Source organism: Leptodactylus fuscus, chromosome 3, assembly GCF_031893055.1.
Source record: "Leptodactylus fuscus isolate aLepFus1 chromosome 3, aLepFus1.hap2, whole genome shotgun sequence".
In the NCBI taxonomy this organism is placed as follows: domain Eukaryota; kingdom Metazoa; phylum Chordata; class Amphibia; order Anura; family Leptodactylidae; genus Leptodactylus; species Leptodactylus fuscus.
Window position 1 is genome coordinate 180,263,381 of NC_134267.1, and position 14,799 is coordinate 180,278,179.

Here is a 14,799-nt window from a genome sequence, read left to right on the forward strand (position 1 = left end):
GATCGCTCCACACCAGTCTCCATTCAGGTCCGACCTTAGACTCCGCCTCCTCCGGCAGAGCCAGCGCTGATTGGCCGAATTCCGTACTCTGGCCAATCAGCACTGGCTAATGCATTGTATTGGCTTGATGAAGCAGTGCTGAATGTGTGTGCTTAGCACACACATTCAGCTCTACTTCATCGGGCTAATAGAATGCATTGGCCAGCGCTGATTGGCCGAATTCCGTACTCTGGCCAATCAGCACTGGCTAATGCATTGTATTGGCTTGATGAAGCAGTGCTGAATGTGTGTGCTTAGCACACACATTCAGCTCTACTTCATCGGGCTAATAGAATGCATTGGCCAATCAGCGCTGGCCAATGCATTCTATTAGCGTGAACTGAGTTTGCACAGGGGTTCTAGTGCACCCTCGGCTCTGCTACATCAGATTGCTACATCTGATGTAGCAGTGCCGAGTGTGCATCAGATGTGTAGTTGAGCAAAACTGACTCAGCACTGCTAAGTCTGCATTCGCATAGGAATGCATTGGCCAGCCTTCGGCCAATCAGCGCTGGCTCTGCCGGAGGAGGCGGAGTCTAAGGTCGGACCTGAATGGAGACTGGTGTGGAGCGATCTTAGACTCAGCCTCCTCCAGCAGAGCCAGCGCTGATTGGCCGAATTCCGTACTCTGGCCAATCAGCACTGGCTAATGCATTGTATTGGCTTGATGAAGCAGTGCTGAATGTGTGTGCTTAGCACACACATTCAGCTCTACTTCATCGGGCTAATAGAATGCATTGGCCAGCGCTGATTGGCCGAATTCCGTACTCTGGCCAATCAGCACTGGCTAATGCATTGTATTGGCTTGATGAAGCAGTGCTGAATGTGTGTGCTTAGCACACACATTCAGCTCTACTTCATCGGGCTAATAGAATGCATTGGCCAATCAGCGCTGGCCAATGCATTCTATTAGCGTGAACTGAGTTTGCACAGGGGTTCTAGTGCACCCTCGGCTCTGCTACATCAGATTGCTACATCTGATGTAGCAGTGCCGAGTGTGCATCAGATGTGTAGTTGAGCAAAACTGACTCAGCACTGCTAAGTCTGCATTCACATAGGAATGCATTGGCCAGCCTTCGGCCAATCAGCGCTGGCTCTGCCGGAGGAGGCGGAGTCTAAGGTCGGACCTGAATGGAGACTGGTGTGGAGCGATCTTAGACTCCGCCTCCTCCAGCAGAGCCAGCGCTGATTGGCCGAATTCCGTACTCTGGCCAATCAGCACTGGCTAATGCATTGTATTGGCTTGATGAAGCAGTGCTGAATGTGTGTGCTTAGCACACACATTCAGCTCTACTTCATCGGGCTAATAGAATGCATTGGCCAATCAGCGCTGGCCAATGCATTCTATTAGCGTGAACTGAGTTTGCACAGGGGTTCTAGTGCACCCTCGGCTCTGCTACATCAGATTGCTACATCTGATGTAGCAGTGCCGAGTGTGCATCAGATGTGTAGTTGAGCAAAACTGACTCAGCACTGCTAAGTCTGCATTCGCATAGGAATGCATTGGCCAGCCTTCGGCCAATCAGCGCTGGCTCTGCCGGAGGAGGCGGAGTCTAAGGTCGGACCTGAATGGAGACTGGTGTGGAGCGATCTTAGACTCCGCCTCCTCCAGCAGAGCCAGCGCTGATTGGCCGAATTCCGTACTCTGGCCAATCAGCACTGGCTAATGCATTGTATTGGCTTGATGAAGCAGTGCTGAATGTGTGTGCTTAGCACACACATTCAGCTCTACTTCATCGGGCTAATAGAATGCATTGGCCAATCAGCGCTGGCCAATGCATTCTATTAGCGTGAACTGAGTTTGCACAGGGGTTCTAGTGCACCCTCGGCTCTGCTACATCAGATTGCTACATCTGATGTAGCAGTGCCGAGTGTGCATCAGATGTGTAGTTGAGCAAAACTGACTCAGCACTGCTAAGTCTGCATTCGCATAGGAATGCATTGGCCAGCCTTCGGCCAATCAGCGCTGGCTCTGCCGGAGGAGGCGGAGTCTAAGGTCGGACCTGAATGGAGACTGGTGTGGAGCTATCTTAGACTCCGCCTCCTCCAGCAGAGCCAGCGCTGATTGGTCGAGTTCCGTACTCTGGCCAATCAGCACTGGCCAATGCATTTCTATGGGGAAAAGTTAGCTTGCGAAAATCGCAAACTGACAGGGATTTCCATGAAATAAAGTGACTTTTATGCCCCCAGACATGCTTCCGCTGCTGTCCCAGTGTCATTCCAGGGTGTTGGTATCATTTCCTGGGGTGTCATAGTGGACTTGGTGACCCTCCAGACACGAATTTGGGTTTCCCCCTTAACGAGTTTATGTTCCCCATAGACTATAATGGGGTTCGAAACCCATTCGAACACTCGAACAGTGAGCGGCTGTTCGAATCGAATTTCGAACCTCGAACATTTTAGTGTTCGCTCATCTCTAGTCAGCAACTGAAGATCAGTAGGGGTCCAGCACTCAGACCTCCAGATGATCAGCCATTTGGAGAGGCTGCAGCCTCTTCAGTCCTTATCAAGCACAGCGAGCTCATTTGTATAGTGGCTCTGCTCAGCATCACAGCTCAGCCCATTCACCTGAATGGGACTTTGCTGTGATCAAGCCATGTGAACCATGAACATGACCACTCATGGCTGAGAAATGGGTGCAGAATTCAAGGAGCATTGCTATCAAAAAAAAAAAACTGAGCTGTGGGGGTCCCAAGTGTCCGATGTCCACAAATCTTCAATTTATGACCTAGCCATAGAATAGGTGATTGGTTTAAAAGTCCTGGGTGACCCCTTTAGCCTAGGGCCCTACATTGTGGAAAAACAGCTTTTTTTGTTGAGGATTTTGCTTAGGCTACAATGACTACAAGAGGAATGGCTTGAACTCAAAAATCACCAAAATCTTCAAAAAAAAAAAAAGCTGCGCTTCTGCAATGTGGGGCCTAGGTTTTGGAATCAGCACAACTGCCACGGACAAGTAGATCCACCTGGTGCTTTTTCTGCATTATTTCAGTAGTGTTGCCTTAAGAATTTCTCTTTTTCCTCTCTTTTTTTAGACATTGTGCAATGAGCCTTTAGCTTTTGGAGATTTGTTAGGAAAGAAGATTCTACAGGCAACGGTGACCAGTGATCCATGTAAAAGTTTGTGTACCTGTTTTTTCTTTCTGTACTGAGGCATAAATACTTGTCTACTGTAATACGGCACTATTCCTCCCACAACCAGCTCCGGATATTGGAAAATCTATCTGGCTGGTCCAAGAATTTCACCTTTAAAGAATAATTGAGTTATCCCATACCTCCCAACCGTCCCGATTTCCGCGGGACAGTCACGATTTGGGTGACATGTCCCGCGGTCCCGGTTGGAGGGAGGTATGTCCCGATTTCAACTCAGATCTGCGTCCAGAGGACGCAGATCTGAGTTGAACACATATGCGGCTGAAGCAAGGAGCTGACACAGGTCAGCTCCTCGCTTCGCCGCTGCCCGCCTCTCTCCCTGACACATGCGGCTGAAGCTGCTCGCGTGCTCGCTTCGCCGCTGCGTCTCTCTCTCGCTGACACATGTGGCTGAAGCGAGGAGCTGACCTGTGTCAGCTCCTCGCTTCGCCGCTGCCGCCGGCTCCTGGCTTGTAGACGCGGGACGAGGGAGCGGAGGAGAAGGTTAGTTTAATGTGGAGGTGGAACGTGAATCTGGGGGCAGATGAAGGAGAGGACGGCATGACACTGGGGGCAGAGATGGAGAGGATGGCATGACACTGGGGGCAGAGATGGAGGGGACATGAATCTGGGGGCAGATATGGAGTGGACATGAAACTGGGGGCAGATATGGAGTGGACATGAAACTGGGGGCAGAGATGGGGGACATGAATCTGGGGGCAGAGATGGAAGAGGGACATGAAACTGGGGGCAGATGAAGGGTGTATATGAAACTGGGGGAGAGATAGAGGGGGGACATATAATTTACGGGTGACTGTAGGAGGATTATACTGTGTGCGGGCACATGAAAAATTAACGAGTGGGCGGGGTCAACACAAAAGTGGGCGGGGCTAAATTTGCCGCGGCGCGCTATGCGCGCCGCACATTTTGTCCCTCTTTCGGTTCTTCAAAAGTTGGGAGGTATGGTTATCCTGCTGCCTGACAGCTAGAGATGGCCTGGCTATAGAATTAAGCTTTCTGCTCTCATCTAACATTAAACAGCTGTGGTCAAGTGGAAGGTATTATACTCCTATCCCACCTGCTTCTTATCAGACCCTAGGATTTGTCATTGGAATCCAGAGACAGCATATTACAATGTTAATGAGAGTGATAAAACACCCCCACATCTTCTACTATGCATATAGCAGACTGTGATAGATGGTCATGCCTTAAATATAGAGCGCATACCTTGTATATTACTGAAAAGCAGGATTAAACGGTTTATGAAAATACAAATCATCTCACACTCCAAATATGCAGCTACATTTCCTTCATTAAAGACATCTGGACTTTATTTACGTTAAACTGTGTAGGTTCCAAAGACTATTGAACTGATCAGACATGAACCAAGGAACCAGATCAGATATTTGAATGAAACACAAAAAAAAAAAAAAAAACCTTGACAGTCCGTGGACTATTTAACTCCCTACACACAAAGCATCAATACTTTTACAAATTTAAACCTTTAAAAGATACTGTGTAAAATACGTATAGCCGTCACGAGGCCTAAATAACACATTACCCTGCCAAATGATCTGCCAAAGACAGTTTTTATGCACACCCAATAAACTTCCAATCGATGGAAAGGTTCTCCATCTGTTTTGTTACTATAGAAATAGATATTTGGTACAGATGTTTATCTAAAGCTCTACCTGCCTCCAGGTTTATGTCCCATTTCTAAAAAATAAAAATAAAAAAAAGTTACTGGAAACAATGAAGTAGAACTAAAAAGTATTTGCATCTTTCAATACGTGCCGCTCCAGAGAATCCACCGTAGTTGGAGTGTGTTTAACTACAAATACCGTTCCTGAGAAATCAGTATTGTTAATTTCAATAGGTTAATCTGACTCTTACTGTCAAGACGGCAGTTCCAGGTTTTCTGCTTTAGCCCAGGGCCACCTGATCATAAAGAGCCTAAATCAGCATATTTGATGCTGAAAGCAACAGCACAAATTGCTCAGGAATGCTATGAGCTATAGAAGAAATTGCAGCTGTACTGGAATTATAGCAGGATTGAAGGATTTTGGAGTTGGTGGGAGTAGCAAAAAGTCCTCTTTATTAGAAAACATTTATTTTTTTTGTGACAAACACTATTGGAAATACTGCAATATTAATGAATTTTGAGTGACCATCAAAATCAACCTGGTGAGTGTTTTATGCCCTGTTCACATCTGTTTTTGTATTCCATCCAGGGACAGACCGCATAAAGACCCCTCCCCCACAAACGGAACACAAAAGCAATTGCAAGTGCAGTGCTGTAAAAGCACATGGACTCCATAGACTATAATGGGGTCCGTGTGCTTACCGCGGACTGCCCGCACAAATTAGTCTATGGGGTCCGTGTGTTTTTACAGCACAGCGCTTGCAATTGTGTTTGTGTTCCACTCGGGGGGGGGGGGGGGGGGGGGGGGTCTCCATGCCGACTCTCCCTGGACGGAATACAAAAGCAGATGCGAACAGGGCATTACTCTAAGCCAGGGGTCCTCAAACTTTTTAAACAGTGGGCCGGAGGCAGAGCAAGTCGCACGGACATCGGGAGCAGTGCCCTCCAATAGGTAAAGTGAAGTGCGCTCCATGGCCTGGCCCGAGCTCCCCAGGAGCTTCATTATAAATGCACGCTTGCCGGTGATGTCGGTGGGGCCAGACAGAAGTGCTTGGAGGGCCGCATGTGGCCCACGGGCTGCAGTTTGAGGACCCCTGCAGTCTAAGCACTCCTACCGATCAGTTCACTGACAGGCTCAAAAAGACAGCACCAAGCCGTTCAAGAGTGTGAAATGTCAAATTTGAGAGCTTAAATCAGCATCCTGTGAAAGAATTGACACAATATTATATATGACTTATTACTGTAGGTGTAAATCCTGTTAATATTATATATTAAAGTATATTAATATATCAAGTCCAATAAAAAGTTAAAAGGGTTTTTACTCTCAGTAAAGTCCAAAAGTTCCAAACCTGAGGTTGAAGGGGACATAGCACTGGCATAGCACTGCATCCTCTTCTTTATTCTCTCTGCACATTGGCATGCCTCCAAACTGTGAATGGAGGAGACTACGGTTTATCTTCAACAGTGAAATCAATGTAGTGCTGATCCAGTACTGTGCCCTATTCATTCCCAGGATCATTTTAGGGGTAACAGAGGTCAAACCCATACAGATGATAAATTGATAGCATATCCTAGTAATTCACACGTGGACAAAATTATTGATATCCCTCGTTTAATGAAAGAAAAACCCACAATACTCACAGAAATAACTTGAATCTGACAAAAATAATAAATACATTCTATGAAAATGAACAAATGAAAGTCAGACATTTATTAAATGTCCTCATCTCTACTCAGTTTACAATTTTCTACTTTTTATACCCTTATCTGACCTCTAGGGGAGGACAGTGTTTGCCATCAGCATAAAAAGGTGTCAGTATACAATCAGTATGTGCATCAGTCCGTTTTAAAGTCTCAAACTGAATTCAAACGGACGGATGGCATACTGATGTGTGAACCATGCCATAGCCATTCTTGGGTGATTTTAGCTGTGTGTTTTGGGTCATTATCCTGTTGCAAGACCCGTGACCCACGACTGAGACCAAGCTTTCTGACACTGGGCAGCACATTTCTCTCTAGATTCCCTTGATAGTCTTGAGATTTCATTGTACTCTGCACAGATTCAAGACACCCTGTGCCAGATGCAGCAAAGCAGCCCAGAAACATAACAGAGCGTCCTCCATGTTTCATAATAGGGACAGTGTTCTTTTCAAGATATGCCTCATTTTTCCATCTAAGAACATAGAACTGATGTGCCTTGCAAAAAAGTTAGATTTTTGTCTCATCTGTCCATAGGACATTCTCCCAGAAGCTTTGTGGCTTATCAACATGAATCTGACAAACTGGAATTTGCCAAACTACAAGTTATTTCTGTGACCATTGAGGGCTTTTCTTTCATTAAAAGAGGGGCACCAACAATTTTGTTCACGTGTGTATGCCATCACTTAATAAGATGGGAATTGGGAAGCCTTTGTTTCACTAAAAGAGAAGGAATTTCTCACAGACAACAATACAAAGAATGCCCTGCTACTTATAGATGGCCCCTATGGGATGTGTGATACCAGGGCCATGTTATGTTTAAAAAACATGCAGACATATTTCTACAGTTCTCCCACTGACATTTTCTTTACTTTTACTGCCCTTATCAGAGTACGACATCTGCAATAATGAGTCAAATATTCCAGGAATGTAGATCTACTTGAGGAAAATTAAACAAGGCTTTCCATCAGTAGATGGGTTCATTCACAGGATTGTGAGCACACAGGAGGATGGGTTCAGAATAAAGAAGGAGAATCTAGAAATATACTTTAAAACTTGTCCTTGTAAAGGTGGCAAACCTAGTTTTTATGTGAAATACAAAAAGCCAAACCTAACACAAATGGCCTGTTTCAGTGCTTTGAGATGTCTGTACAGCACGTCTGGTCTGTTTACAGAAAATTGGCAGACCCAAAGATTTTATTGCTTTTATTTGCTGGGATCCATTTTTGTTTCAACAAATTATGGTTAGGAAACTATTTTAAGGAGTGACCGCTGTTACATGTTACCAGTTGAGTTTTTTCCATTAGTAAAGAGAAAGTTAAACCAGCCATCTATGTATTCTGTAGCCAGTTATGATGAATGTGCAAATAGCATCCTGATCTATATCCTCCTACAAAAGTGGTCAAAGGCCAATCTTGCAGGGAAGTGAAAACACACAGCAGCAGTCATATGATAGCAGCACTTTGTGCTTCTCTAGTATCTACCATCAAGGGGAACCATGGCTCAGCATGTTGTTCAGCAGGACAAAAGCCACTTTGTGAGGGGACGCTAAGTCGTGTCATATGTTTGGATGTATAGATCTTGGTTGGCGAAATTTTCTTTTTCTGACAAAATTCAGTACGACTTAACAGGTTTTCTGGTAGGACATATCGTAATCCATACCCATGAGGAGCTCTATATGAACATCTTCCACGGCCTTAGTAGCCAGACTATCTGATCATTTTGTAATTGACTGTGTAACAATTCCCAAAAATCAAAGGGACGCAGATAAATATATGCCGGGCACATGAGTAATGAAAACCATTCCAACTATACTAGAAATGCCATTAAAACCAGGAAACCCAAGGCTATTTACAATAGAGTAACTTTTTGAAGAAATGTCCAATGGCGTCAAAGCACATTCTTGATTCCTCAATGGAGAATGTAAAAAAAAATTAGAATATTGTAGAATCAATTCCGGTTTAAATTGGACCATATGGGCACAACTGAGGTTAGGACATATAATATGGCACATTTATACTGTATTTCCATAAATCAAAGAGATGTTGTAAAACGACAGGTACATTGATGGTGAGGCCCTTGGAATTTCCTTTGTATGTTTGTTCAGTGGAAACAATAACAAGATCACAAGTGACTAGTATTGATATAAGACACATTTTGCTCTTGTATAGATGTTGGAATTCCTCAAGGGAAGATATGAAAACAAAGAAATTTGTATGAAGAAAAAAAATTAAATGAAAAGTATAAGACCTCATTCATAGCAAATGACTATCCTCTCCTACAGAGTTACACAGAATTCTTTAGAGCATACAAAAATATACTATGCCAAGCACGAAGACAAACTCATGAGTTAAAACATCCCTATGGCCAGTTTTGCCATGTTGAATCCTTTGACTTTAATAGAGGTAAAATATTTGAGGAATAAATCTCTGTCCTATAAAACTATTGTGTTACAGGAATTTTATTGAAAGATAGTAAAGCTTTGCTCAAATTATTTATTTGACACATACCTCTAGGTATTCCCCCCTCATGGTCTGATATGAACCATAGAGAGATGTAAAGCAATGTCGCAGGTGATTAAACATCCTTAGCACCCTACCCTACACCAGGTTTCCTGGAATTCACATGCAGAAGAAAGAGGGCATAGTTTATAGACATTATCCTCAGGAAGTAGGCTCAGTCAACTGAAACTTTGCTTTACTTATTGGTTTAATTTCAGTGCATTGAATTTCCTAAGGCAAGAGTATGGTCTCTACTTCAGAGATTATGTTATTGAAGGCCTGTGGCAAATGTTAAGACTGCTGACTTCTATTAAGTAGAACAGGAACCATGGAAATTTGTTGGATGTTACACGGTTGCCTCAAGCAAACTGCTCAGTGTATAGTATATATGCAGGTATACTTCAATCTCATACACTGATCTCATAAAACCAATTTAGAGCAATATTGGACTTTTTTTCAGATTGGGGGTCTCCTCTTGTCCATAGGTTTGGTATTGTAGATCATACCCAATTTAAGAAATTAGGGTCAGCTATAACTAAAGTATTCGCTATACTGTCGATGTGACACTATTTCTGGACCAAACAGACATGTTTTCCTATACATCTCCTTGAGAACTAAAATTATCTGATTTGTAAAATCTCCAGTTTCATCACATTACCCCAGAAAATAAATGAACCCAGTATGTGGTCACTGACTAACAGATAAAACCTATAAGATGTTGTTACTCAGAGCTCCGCTCTGGACCCCCTCCAGTTTGCCTATTGGTCGGGCATTGGGGTAGATGACGCCATCATCCACCTTCTTCATAGAGCTCTCTCTCACCTTGAGAAACCTGGGAACACTGTGAGAATAATGTTCTTTGACTTCTCCAGTGCTTTCAACACCATTCAGCCAGGGCTACTGAGGGAGAAGCTGAACCTTGGTGGTGTGGACCATCACTTGTCCAACTGGATCCTAGACTACCTGACAAACCGCCCTCAGTATGTGAGAGCCCAGGACTGTGTGTCTGATACTGTGATCTGTAGTACAGGGGCATCACAAGGTACAGTTCTTGCCCCATTTCTCTTCACACTGTACACTGCTGACTTTAGGCACAACTCATCCAGCTGTTACTTACAGAAGTACTCTGATGACTCTGCTATAGTAGGCCTTATCACTGATGGCGACGATAGGGAATACAGAGACTTAAACCGGGATTTTGTTGAATGGTGCCAGCAGAACCACCTCAGGATTAATGCTGGGAAGACCAAGGAGATGATGGTGGACTTTAGTAAACGGAAAAGTGCTCTGACGCCGGTGGAGATCCAAGAGACATGTATTGAGATAGTCAAGACCTATAAGTACCTGGGTGTGCTCCTCAACAATAAACTAAACTGGGCTGATCACCTGGAGGCACTGCACAGAAAGGGCCACAGCAGGCTCTACTTGCTCAGGAGGCTGAGGGCCTTCGGAGTCCATGGGGCCACTTCTTAGGGCCTTCTTCAACTCTGTGGTTGCTTCAGCCATCTTTTTTGGTGTGGCCTGCTGGGGGAGCAGTATATCAACCAGGGACAGAAATAGACTTGACAGGCTGATCAGAAGGGCCAGCTCTGTCCTGGGGAGCCCCCTGGACCCAGTACAGGTGGTGGGTGACAGAAGGATACTGTCCGTGGTGAACTCCATGCAGGAGAACAAATCCCACCCCATGTATGGGACCTTGATGGGACTTGGCAGCAATGTAAGGGACCGTCTGTAAGGGACACCCCAAGTGTGAGAAGGAGCACTATCGCAAGTCCTTCCAACCGCGATCAAGCTGTATAATCTACATCAGTCCAAGTGAAGATTTCTCTGCAAAGAAAACTAATGATTATGATGTCTTTCTTCTTTCTCTTCTGTTCCTTAGCTGCTATGGACTCCTGGTATATCTTCTCTTCTCAGCATATGTGTGTCTACGTCTGTAATATATTACTATGTATTATCCCTGTAACTATTAGTATTACTATGCTGCTGTAACATGCTGAAATTTCCCCACTGTGGGTCTATTAAAGGAGTATCATATATATATATATATATATATATATATATATATATATATAAAAAATTTCCCCTAATATTGTATTGCTAAACACAGAGAGATTGGATTATTCGTGAATAAGAAAAGCTGACCAACCACGATTCCTAATACAAGACTATATAGTTCTTCCTAGTTAACTTATAACTACAGTTTGTTTGGATATATCCATTTATCACGCTCCAAACCAGAAGGTTGTAATAAAATATGAACCATAAATTATTTTTTGATCATCCAAGACTTAAAAAACTTCAATAATTTTCAATATACAGACTCTCTAAAGGTCAAGTTATTTCATATTAGACAGATTACCTGTCTGTGAAAAGAACAATGAGATCCTCTTGGTCAGCAATGGACTCCAAAGCTTCCTTTAAAAGACGTACTTTCTGACCGCCGCCTATTGAATTTGCTACATCACCGCCTTTCCATTCTAAACCTTTGCCAAGAACCTAGAGAAAGCATTACGATAAGAAACATATGTATTATTTATTGCATTCATCATAATTTTTTTGACCATCTTTAAGATTCAAAGCCAAATCACAATTAAATCCACATTTTCAAAAGTCCAGTTGTAGACAAAGAATATCCTTCTGAGCAAAAAGATTCTTCAAAATGTCTGCTGCAACTACAGTACTTTAACTAAGATTCAACTATTATTTAGCAACACATCAAATAGTAAAAAGAATCTGTCAGGGCAATTTGGGACACAACACGGTTCTTTTTTGACCAAGGGTTTAGACCGGGACTCCAAGGGCCAGAAACGTTATGATTTTCCCCCAGCGTTTTACAGTAACTGCAAAGTGGATGGGATTCATGCTCACTTTGCATTTCAAACTGCAGCATGAACACGCTGCGATATCCAAAACTGGCACGGTTTTGGAAATCACAACATGTCAATTACAGTCCTATGAAAAAGTTTGGGCACCCCTATTAATCTTAATCATTTTTAGTTCTAAATATTTTGGTGTTTATAACAGCCATTTCAGTTTGATATATCTAATAACTGATGGACACAGTAATATTTCAGGATTGAAATGAGGTTTATTGTACTAACAGAAAATGTGCAATATGCATTAAACCAAAATTTGACCGGTGCAAAAGTATGGGCACCTCAACAGAAAAGTGACATTAATATTTAGTAGATCCTCCTTTTGCAAAGATAACAGCCTCTAGTCGCTTCCTGTAGCTTTTAATCAGATCCTGGATAAAGGTATTTTGGACAAACAATTCAAGTTCAGTTAAGTTAGATGGTCGCCGAGCATGGACAGCCCGCTTCAAATCATCCCACAGATGTTCAATGATATTCAGGTCTGGGGACTGGGATGGCCATTCCAGAACATTGTAATTGTTCCTCTGCATGAATGCCTGAGGATTTGGAGCGGTGTTTTGGATCATTGTCTTGCTGAAATATCCATCCCCGGCGTAACTTCAACTTCGTCACTGATTCTTGAACGTTATTCTCAAGAATCTGCTGATACTGAGTGGAATCCATGCGACTCTCAACTTTAACAAGATTCTCGATGCCGGCATTGGCCACACAGCCCCAAAGCATGATGGAACCTCCACCAAATTTTACAGTGGGTAGCATGTGTTTTTCTTGGAATGCTGTTTCTTTTTGGACGCCATGCATAACGCCTTTTTTTATAACCAAACAACTCAATTTTTGTTTCCAAAATGAAGCTGCCTTGTCCAAATGTGCTTTTTCATACCTCAGGCAACTCTATTTGTGGCGTACGTGCAGAAACGGCTTCTTTCTCATCACTCTCCCATACAGCTTCTATTTGTGCAAAGTGCGCTGTATAGTTGACCGATGCACAGTGACACCATCTGCAGCAAGATGATGCTGCAGCTCTTTGGAGGTGGTCTGTGGATTGTCCTTGACTGTTCTCACCATTCTTCTTCTCTGCCTTTCTGATATTTTTCTTGGCCTGCCACTTCTGGGCTTAACAAGAACTGTCCCTGTGGTCTTCCATTTCCTTACTATGTTCCTCACAGTGGAAACTGACAGGTTAAATCTCTGAGACAACTTTTTGTATCCTTCCCCTGAACAACTATGTTGAACAATCTTTGTTTTCAGATCATTTGAGAGTTGTTTTGAGTAGCCCATGATGCCACTCTTCAGAGGAGATTCAAATAGGAGATCAACTTGCAATTGGCCACCTTAAATACCTTTTCTTATGATTGGATACATCTGGCTATGAAGTTCAAAGCTCACTGAGGTTACAAAACCAATTTTGTGCTTCAGTAAGTCAGTAAAAAGTAGTTAGGGGAATTCAAATCAATAAAATGATAAGGGTGCCCATACTTTTGCACCGGTCAAATTTTGGTTTAATGCATATTGCACATTTTCTGTTAGTACAATAAACTTCATTTCAATCCTGAAATATTACTGTGTCCATCAGTTATTAGATATATCAAACTGAAATGGCTGTTGCAAACACCAAAATATTTAGAACAAAAAATGATTAAGATTAATAGGGGTGCCCAAACTTTTTCATAGGACTGTATATCTACAGAAATGCCAACAGCTTTCCCATAGATCTAATGGTAACAAAACTCTGAACTTTCTGTTCAAAGTGCTCCGGGAAGAACCGCAATTTTTCCCCCCAGTGCTTTAGCGTTGCATATTGTCCCGTGGGGGCCTTAGCCTTATTGTCCCAAATGTAGTATTCATCTGTGCCTGAAATAAAAATACAAAAGCTTAATACAAAGGGGATGTTCACACTAGCGTCGCTGTCTGTCCTTTGTGAGAAAGAAAAGCCAGGCAAGTCTGTCCGGGGACAAATTACTGGTGGTCAGGTCATTTCAATGGGTTTTTAAAGCAAACAGTCAGTGTCCGTATGCAGCGCCACCACCATGAAACCGTGTTTTTTTTTTGCACAGACACAAAGTCCCATATGTCCGACTTTGTGTCTGAAGAAAAAAAAATGGTTTCACAGCGGAGAAGCACCATACGGACAGCGGCGGTTTGCTTTAAAAATCTATTGAAATGAATGAGTTATTAAACGGACTGCCAGTAGGCCATCCCCGAGTAGTTTTGCTTGGCTTTGACGGACTCATAAAGTGCGGCCAGCAGCGCTAGAACACCCTCTTACCCTTCCGCTGTACTCCCCGAACTGGCACAGTTCTTCACTGAAGCCAGAGGAGCAGCGCCGCACCTCCCATGAGGCGACTTGAAGCGAGCGCTTCAGGCGGTGCTATGCCAGGGCCCCAGGGAGGGCGGCATTTTTGCTAACCTAAGCCAGTCCAGGACAAGCTGTCCTGGACTGGCTTAGCACCGAGCGGTGGTTTGGGGAGGCCACTGGAGCAGCGCTGCTCCAGCAGCCTCCCCTCACGCTCAGGCAGAGAGTAGGCCCTCTCCATGCCTGCTCTCTTCCGGCAAACGGCGCTAAGCCCTGCCCCCTTCGATTCGCCATGCCCCATCCGCTCAGCCACACCCCCGCTCTGCCCCCTCCTCCCGGCAGGGGGGGGGGGGGCGGCTTTCTGTAGTTCGCCTGGGGCGGCGAAAGGGGCAGGTTCACCCCTGCAGAGGAGTATGCCTCAACTTAATTGTGCATGACCTGTACCTCTGCATTTGTGCAGTGAGGAGGGGGTGCATGTCCTCATCTTCACTGAACTACTGCACAGATGTCGGTAGTAGCAGAGGAGTCCCAAATCGACCTGACAGGTTCTCTTTAATGTTTATCCTTCTTCTGTATAAGCATTTTTGACCCTCCAGATTTAAAGGTGTTACATAC

At 43.9% G+C, this 14,799-nt stretch overlaps 1 protein-coding gene across 2 annotated transcripts in view; it reads right to left on the reverse strand.

Moving 5' to 3' along the window:
* Positions 1 to 14,799, reverse strand: part of PLOD2 (procollagen-lysine,2-oxoglutarate 5-dioxygenase 2) — a 94,241-nt gene that overhangs the window by 52,628 nt on the left and 26,814 nt on the right. For both annotated transcript variants that reach the window (XM_075268847.1, XM_075268846.1), the window contains exon 3: positions 11,375 to 11,511. In XM_075268847.1, the coding sequence (XP_075124948.1) occupies positions 11,375 to 11,511 (137 nt within the window). The remainder of the gene's footprint in view (positions 1 to 11,374; positions 11,512 to 14,799) is intronic.